Below are 8727 nucleotides of genomic sequence, written 5' to 3' on the forward strand. Positions count from 1 at the left end.
TTGCAATAGATTAATACATTATACATATTCACACACATATTGTGTGTGTGAGAGAGAGAGAGAGAGATGGTGTCACCTGCTGAAACCCATACCATCAGGCCTTGTCTAAGATTCTGCCTTTGTCCATTCTAATGTCCAGAATTCATTTATATTTCTGGCAGCAAAAGGTTGTGTGCTTGATATAAAATGTTGGCACGAACCTGAGGGATCTTCTTGCGTTGATTTTCATTTTTCAAAGGCCATTACCAAGTCTTGGTCTTGGCATCAGAGTGGAGATATGAATATGGTCCAGACCATAAGCTTTTCTCGCACATAGTGGCTGCTCTCTGCCTTTTGAATTGTCTGTAGCGGTAGCAGTGAAGAAAATCATGACCTGCAGCTGCAAGTCATAGAACTCCAAGTGTTAGTGAAATAACTCAAAGACAGGAAATAAAATAAATCTTATGACAAAAAAGAATCACAAATCAATTTTTTGGTGATTGAATCTCCTCCTTACGATCCTTCAAGCCTGGGGGAATATCTGTTGTCTTCTTTCAGTGTTTATTATCTTATTTTATCTTTTTGTTCTTTTACCAGGAAAAACTTTTATTTTCAAAGTCTGAGGAGGAAGAATGCTTTGAGTTCCTGAATTCCTTACTCAAGCACTAATGAAGCTTCAACTTCATAGTTCCATTGTGAGAACCAATCATCTGTCAACATAAAAATGTTAAAAAAAATCCTCATCAGCTATGCTTGCTACCTTAATTACAGTCTTCACTTTAAATGCTGATGAATCCTTCTTGACAAACACTAGGCCCACTGTAGGAACTTTGACTTTGTACTATCCATTATAGCAAAAACTTCCATCACTTACTGCTTGAGCTTTGACATTAACCATTCTAAGATCCTTGTCCACCTTATAGGTTTGCATCTCATTCCTATAATCAATCCAACTATAACCTGGTTCCTTAATAACTTGTTTCTCACTCATCAGCTCTCTAACAGCCTTCACATCATCCCATCTTCCCAAAGAAGAATAGATATTGGCCAAAAGCACATAAGGGGCAGAATTCTGTGGGTCCAGGTGGAAAAGTTCATCTGCTGCTCTTTTTGCTAAGTTCACATTAGCATGAACACGACAAGAACTAAGCAATACCTCCCATATAACTGGGTCATCTTTATATGGCATCTTATCTATAAGCATTTCTGCTTCATGGAATCGACCAGCTCGGCCCAGAGAATCAATAATGCAAGTGTAATGGTCCAGGAAAGGCTCGACTCCATGTTCTTGATGCATTGAATCGAATATTTCTATGCCAACATCCACCAATCCAGAATGGCTACAAGCAGTTAAGACGGCAACAAATGTTATACCATCAGGTTTCTCACCTGAACTGATCATGTCATTGTAGAGACAAACAGCCTCATATCCATGTCCATTCTGTGCATACCCATGTATCATTTCATTCCAAGTGACAGTGTTTTTGCCAGGCATCATATCAAAGAAACATCGGGCCCCATCTACATCACCACATTTTGAATACATATCAATAAGAGCAATCCCCACAAAGATATCATTCATATATCCATCTTTTGCTATTTGAGCGTGAACCTGCCTCCCTTGAAATGAAGAAGATACTTTAGCACAGCAACTCAGAACAGTAGCATAAGAAAATTGGGTGGGACACATTCCATTTTGTCTCATCTGCTTGAAGAGCGTGAAAGCTTCCATGTCCAGAGAATTGAACGAAAAACCAGCTATCATTGAATTCCAACAAACAATATCTAATTCAGACATGTTAGAAAATATACGAGTTGCCATCTCTGTCTTCCCACACTTAGCATACATGCCAACTAGTCCACTGGCAACATATATGTCAGTATGAAAAAACGCCTTTTGTGAGGCAGCATGGACCTGCTTTCCAGACTCCAGAAGCCCTGTTGCTGCACATGAGCTGAGGATAATGGCCAATGTAGTCCGATCAGAATGCACACTTTGAAACTGCATTTCCCTGAACAGTTTTATTGCCTCTTTGTGATTCCCACTCTGGGCATAGCCAGAGAGCATGGCATTCCATGAACTCACACTTGGGCATGGCATGCTATCAAACATTCGACGCCCGGTTTCAATGTCCCCAGACTTGATGCATGCTGCAAGCAAATTAATATAGGTGACTTCATCCGGATCAAAACCGCTACACTGCATTCTTTGCAGGTACTCCACAGCTTTCTCACTTTGGTACTTCTGGCCATACCCAGCTATCATAACATTCCAAGAAACAACACTGACTTCCGACAAATTAGCAAAAACCTTCTCGGCACTATCCATGTCCCCATTCTTAGCGTACATATCAAGCAATGAATTATTTAAATGAAGATCTCGCTCGAATCCAAGTTTAATCGTGAGGCCATGAACTTGTTGTCCATGTACATTATACGAAAGCACGGCATTGAGATCATCCTGACCAAAGTCTCCACATACCCCTCTAGCACAAACACCTAAAATGCTCGACAATGAGACAGAATCGATACCAATTCCTTTTCTACACATCAGTCTAAACATTTCCAAAGCTTCCACAACTCGATCCGTCTGCACTAACCCACCCATCATCGCAGTAAATGTGACCTCATTATGCTCAGGCATGTCCTCAAAAACTCGAATTGCATCCCTAAGCAGCCCACACTTTGCATACATGCACAACAAAGCATTAGCCACGTACATATTCACGTCAAGGCCAATCTTAATAACAAGACCATGACATCTCCTACCACTCTTAGAATCCTCCAATGCACCACATGCACTAAATACACTCGCCAACGTGAAACGGGTCGGCAAAAATGCTTCTGAAATCATTGAATCATACGCATCCAATGCCTTTTTTTCAAACCCGCTTCGAGCGAATGCACTAATCAAAGTGTTCCAAGACACGGTGTTTCTTTCAGGCATTTTAACAAACAAGGTATAGGCATCATGTAAATTTCCTGCTTTGCAATGAGCTCCTAGGATGGCATTCCAAGAATACACGCCTTTGTGAGGAATTTGGTCGAATACTTGGTGGGCAGAATGGATTTTCCCGCATTTGGAGTAGAGCTCAATGAGGCGGTTGGAGAGGAAGGAGTCGGAAGCAAGGCCGATACGAAGGATAAATGCGTGGATGAGTTTTCCGGCAAGGTGGGATTTCTTGTCAATGCAAGACTGCAAGAGGTTTGCTAAGTGGGTGGTCGTTTTGCTTTCCATGCTTACTGTTACATTAATATTATGCTTAGCCTAGCGCAGGTAGTAGAGTTTTCAAAAAAGAAAGATATCCCCTGCAATGTGTTAAACTACAATAACTACGAGGGGTAAGAGTTTGGCACAATCAAAAATTGTCATGTCAATAAAAAAAATAAAAAATCCGAGGAATGTATAATACCTTTTATGTTTGTAAAATTTTAAGAACATCAATGTTTATATTATTTATTAAATATTTAAATTTAAAATTTTTATGGTCTAAAATTATGCATAAAAAAATAAGTTTATTGATTAAATAATAAATGACTTTTGAATTGAACAAATTTTGACATACATATTAAAAACATAAATGAAATGCAATCTAACAATTATATTTCCAAATTCACACCTATTAAAAAAAATTATAGGAGAAAATATATCATACCCAGGTTTGGTCACTATTTTTTATTTATTTTAAAAAAAGTAATTTATCTCACTTACACACTTAGTTTTTACAATATTTACAAATATGTCAATGTATTTATATTCAAAGAAAACAAAAATAATTAGATACTAAGGGCCGTTTGGTATGTGATTTTGAACAACAATTTTCAGTTTTTAAATAACATTACAAATATTTTTACACACTTTTTCAATCACACGTATTTCTAAAAAATACAAACAACATTACCAAAGGGCCCTAAGAGTTTATTTGGGAATAGTTTATTAAGCTGAAATTGAAATTTTTTTGCAAAAAGTATAATAGATAAAGCTAAAATGAATCTAAAATAATATAATGGAACCCATGAATAATACTAAAAAGTATAATGTGACCTATAAATAATAATAAAAATAAGCTAAATAATAATAAAAATAAAAACTAAATTTTTAAGTGAATGCCAAACACACCGTAGAACTAAATCAGGATGGGTTACACGAATCTTAAATAATTATGTCTAAACTCCGATTTTCAATAATGTCTAAACGCTTTACAGGAATCTCATCACCCAGCTTCATGCACACCATTACCAACTGTAACCACATTGAACATTTACGTGTGCTTTACTCGAATGCTGAACAACAGGCTTCGCCAACCCAGTTACAATCAATCTTACAAGCTTGTTCTGGCCCTTCTGTTCTTCAACAAGGCAGACAGGTTCATGCCCAGGTCATTGTCAGTGGATATACTTATAGCAACAACAATGGTCTTCTGGGTGCAAAGCTTTTGGGCATGTATGTTCTTTGTGGCAGTTTTGTGGATGCTAAGACCCTGTTCTATAAGCTTGAACTCAGGTCTTCTGCTTGGCCTTGGAATTGGATGATTAGAGCGTTTACAATGATGGGTTGGTTTGATTTTGCCTTGTTGTTTTACTTTAAGATGTTGGGTTGTGGTATTTCTCCTGATAAGTATACTTTTCCTTGTGTGATAAAGGCTTGTAGTGGTTTGAATAATGTAAGGTTGGGTAAGTTAGTTCACCAAACAATTCGGTTGACGGGTTTTGAGTTTGATGTGTTTGTGGGTAGTTCTTTGATCAAATTATATGCAGAGAATGGTTGTATCAGTGATGCGCGGTATTTGTTCGATAAAATGCCTCATAAAGATTGTGTAATGTGGACTTCTATGCTTAATGGTTATGTAAAAAATGCAGATAGTAGTAGTGCTCTGCAAATGTTTTTGGGAATGAGATATAGTGATATTAGGCCCAATTCAGTGACATTGGCTTGTATATTGTCTGTTTGTGCCTCAGAAGCAATGGTTGTTTTGGGGACCCAGCTTCATGGACTTGTCATTAGGTGTGGGTTGGAGTTGGATCCTCCTGTGGCTAACACATTGTTAGCTATGTATTCAAAATGCCAGAAACTGTTTGATGCATGTGAGCTATTTGATAGGATGCCAAAAACTGATTTGGTAACTTGGAATGGAATGATTTCTGGATTTGTACAAAATGGGCGTATGGGCGAGGCCTCACATTTGTTTCAGGAGATGATATCTGTTGGTGTCAAACCAGACTCGATCACCTTTGCAAGTTTCCTTCCATCAGTTACTGAATCCGCATGTCTCAAACAAGGTAAGGAAATTCATGGTTACCTAGTGAGACATTGTGTGCCTTTGGATGTATTCTTGAAGAGTGCACTTCTTGATATATATTTAAAGTGCAGTAAAGTGGAGATGGCATGCAAAATTTTTAGCCAAAGCAGCACAACTGATGTCGTAGTGTGCACAACTATGATTTCAGGGCTTGCACTTAACGCGATGAATAGTGATGCTTTAGACATTTTCAGGTGGTTACTGAAGGAGAAGATGAGACCGAATTCTGTAACACTGGCAAGTGTTCTGCAGGCTTGTGCTGGTTTGGCTGCCCTGAACTTGGGGAAGGAATTGCATTGTAACATACTCAAGAATGGGCTTGATGGGAGGTGTCGTGTTGGAAGTGCAATTGCAGACATGTATGCTAAATGTGGAAGGTTGGATCTTGCTCATCACACTTTTGAAAGGATGTCAGAAAGGGATAGTGTGTGTTGGAACTCAATGATCACAAGCTGTTCCCAGAATGGTAAATCAGAAGAGGCCATTGATCTTTTTCGTCAAATGGGGAAGGGAGGAACCAAGTATGATTGTGTGAGCATTTCAGTTGCACTATCTGCTTGTGCAGCCTTATCATCACTCCATTATGGGAAAGAGATCCATGGTTTCATGATTAAAGGTGCATTCAGCTCTGATAGTTTTGCTGGGAGTGCACTGATAGAAATGTACGCTAAATGTGGAAACTTGGATTCTGCTCGCTCTGTGTTTGACATGATGCAAGGGAAGAATGAAGTTTCTTGGACTAACATAATTTCTGCTTATGGGAACCACGGTCACCTCAAGGACTCTCTCACTCTATTCCATGAAATGTTGGAAAACGGAATTCAGCCTGATCATGTCACCTTTCTTGCAATAATTTCTGCTTGTGCTCATACAGGGCAAGTTGACAACGGAGCTCATTACTTCCGTTGCATGACTGAGGAATATGGAATTCCGGCACAGATGGAGCATTATGCATGCATGGTAGATTTGTTTGGACGTGCCGGTCAGTTGAATAAAGCATTTGAAACTATAAAGAGTATGCCATTTGCTCCAGATGCTGGTGTTTGGGGGACATTGCTTGGTGCCTGTCGAGTCCACGGCAATGTTGAACTTGCTGAAGTTGCTTCTAGACATCTTTTTGATTTGGACCCACAAAATTCTGGCTACTATGTGTTGCTTTCAAACATACATGCTGATGCTGGACAGTGGGGGAGTGTGCTTAAGATACGGAGTTTGATGAAAGAAAGGCATGTTCAGAAGGTACCTGGGTACAGCTGGATTGACATCAATAACATCACCCATATTTTTTCTGCTGCAGATGGAAGTCATCCACAATCTTCTGAGATCTATTCACTACTGAATAATCTTCTTCTAGAGCTAAGAAAAGAGGGCTATGTTCCTCAGCTTTACCTTCCAATGCACCCACAAACCATGGGATTGTAATTACCAGAAAAAAATATCAATTTTTTATTATCTGAGTGTCAACTGTAACTAATATCTAACGTCGGTTTGATGTCTTGCCAAGGTAAGTGAGTGCATTGCTGTTTTTTGTATTATGCTCTTCTACCTTGTTATCTTATTAACAGAGATATATTTGAGCTTCTATGATTAAAAGAAGCCTGTAATTATGATACAAGAAATTCAAATTTTGTTATCTACACTGTATTTGTCAATGCAGAATATAATTATTTCAGAAACAAAAAACAAAAAAATGATCTTAATTAAATGATATTGTTTTCTCAATTTAATGGAAAACAAATAAGATGTTACTTTTAATATATCCAATAAGAATTTTATGCTTCTCTGAACACACAATACAATTTATCTTGATCCATTGAATTAGTCTGCCGTTTCTATGCATTTTGTGAATTTTCTGTTTTTTTCTATTGATGGTGAGTTATTATGATGGCTTATATTCATATTCTCTTAATAAAGTGTTCCAAGGCGAGAATTTGGTCACCTAAGAAGGTGGAAACATCACATAGAAATTCATGAAAGACACCTTACTTTTGAATAATATGGAAAATGAAATTCATTATGAACTTTGTGACCTAAATAATTTTTACAGCATAGTCATTTGTTATTTTAAGACCTGAGATTATCCCCTAAAGATGGTGAGATGGTTCTTTTTCGTTTCATTTGTTTCCTTTTCTCATTTATGAATATTAGATTCAACTTGGCATGGTGATTGTTAGTGGTTCAAACCATGAGATAATGACTAAACAAAAAAGAATGTTTGCAAAACTTAAAGAGTATACCAATTTATGATGTGGCTCCTTAGTGAACATTTTGGGTACTCTTGAGGTCAAGGGTGCTGTGTTTAGTCACTACTTAAGTTCAGTTACATAGATGATGACATATGTAGAAGAAATGGTAGGGCCATAATTCATTCCAAAATTTTCATCAAATTAACAGGGTTGGCCATGGGCTTAATGAGCTTTGGCTTTACTCTTATGGAGCTTGCTTCAAAGTTTCAATTGGAAAGCCAAATTACAGTGAGCTACTTTGCAATTTGTTGGGAATATCAATTTTACTATCTCTTGGCTTGTGATTGCTTTTGTTCTCCACATTTCTTATCTCAAGGTACACCCACTTGTGTTGCTTTATGACGCAACATGGGCCAAAGATACTGACACTCTACTTTCGACTCCTGCTATTGTTGGAGAGACTCAAATTTTATAGAGAGCAAATTTAACTTCTACTCAAGATCTCAAGCAAGGTCCTACTGTGAAGTTGGGACAAATGCCCTTGATTCCCTTCAACATCATCTGCTTCTAGAGGTTTGATTTAACATTCATTCATGGCTCTTTGATGCTCTCTGAGTTTTCACTTTCAGCAGTAATATATTGTCCTTATAATCTTGTACAACCTTATTTGATGCTTTGCCTAGAAGCTTGGAGTCAAATGTTACTTTCTCAAAAACCACCCAATTTTTCATTCAATGGGCGGATGTCTTGAAAAGCATCCATTATCTTTCTGGTTACTATAGTGCTATGCAGTAGTTAATTAGGCTGGTGATATTACCGGGGGGCATTTTCACCACTGATATTAGCTTTGTCCATGCTGGGGCTTTGGTTCTATTTGTTTTGCGTCTCATTCGCACATGAGCCACCATTGGCTTCTCAAATTAGGCAAACTTTCTACGTACAAAATTTGGAAATTTGTTGAAAGTATTAGTGTTCTAATTAGTTTTAGGGTCTGTTGAGGTGTTGAATTTATATTGAGTTTCAGTTAGAACTTGGAAACTTTTGATCCTTTTCTTCTACAGTTTTGAAGTTCACTAAAATTTTGTTGAATATTGGTTATACAATTCCTAGGAGTCGATTTTAAGGAAATGTAGAAAATAAAATTTCTATTCAACTTTATGTAATTCGTTTACAATTTGGTCTTTACTGTGGAATTCATTGTGAGTTTAGGAATGGATTTTTAAAGAAATGTTAAGGTAACAAGTAGACCTCTGACAGGTCCA

General features: G+C 37.6%; 2 protein-coding genes across 3 annotated transcripts; one reads left to right on the plus strand and one right to left on the minus strand.

Moving 5' to 3' along the window:
• Positions 1-242: 242 nt before the first annotated feature.
• LOC115952257 (pentatricopeptide repeat-containing protein At4g20770-like) lies at positions 243-3286 on the minus strand. 2 transcript variants are annotated; one of them, XM_031069347.1, is made up of 2 exons: positions 740-3286; positions 243-379 (listed from the first exon to the last, which is right to left on the minus strand). In XM_031069347.1, the coding sequence occupies exon 1, from the start codon at positions 3215-3217 to the stop codon at positions 821-823; it is 2397 nt and encodes a 798-aa protein (XP_030925207.1). In that variant the 5' UTR covers positions 3218-3286; the 3' UTR covers positions 243-379; positions 740-820. The 2 variants fall into 2 exon arrangements, with proteins under 2 accessions (XP_030925207.1, XP_030925208.1); XM_031069348.1 differs by having other exon boundaries at positions 638-3286.
• A 1043-nt stretch (positions 3287-4329) lies between these two features.
• On the plus strand, positions 4330-7920 carry LOC115952626 (pentatricopeptide repeat-containing protein At4g21300-like). Its single transcript, XM_031069803.1, has 2 exons — positions 4330-6783; positions 7842-7920. The coding sequence occupies exon 1, from the start codon at positions 4422-4424 to the stop codon at positions 6699-6701; it is 2280 nt and encodes a 759-aa protein (XP_030925663.1). The 5' UTR covers positions 4330-4421; the 3' UTR covers positions 6702-6783; positions 7842-7920.
• Positions 7921-8727: the final 807 nt, after the last annotated feature.

This window comes from Quercus lobata, chromosome 7 (genome assembly GCF_001633185.2).
Source record: "Quercus lobata isolate SW786 chromosome 7, ValleyOak3.0 Primary Assembly, whole genome shotgun sequence".
NCBI classification, from domain to species: Eukaryota; Viridiplantae; Streptophyta; class Magnoliopsida; order Fagales; family Fagaceae; genus Quercus; species Quercus lobata.

Excerpts from the sequence above, each read along its gene's own strand:
- LOC115952257 (XM_031069347.1), bottom strand. The coding sequence starts at position 3,217 with ATGGAAAGCAAAACGACCACCCACTTAGCAAACCTCTTGCAGTCTTGC.
- LOC115952626 (XM_031069803.1), top strand. The coding sequence starts at position 4,422 with ATGTATGTTCTTTGTGGCAGTTTTGTGGATGCTAAGACCCTGTTCTAT.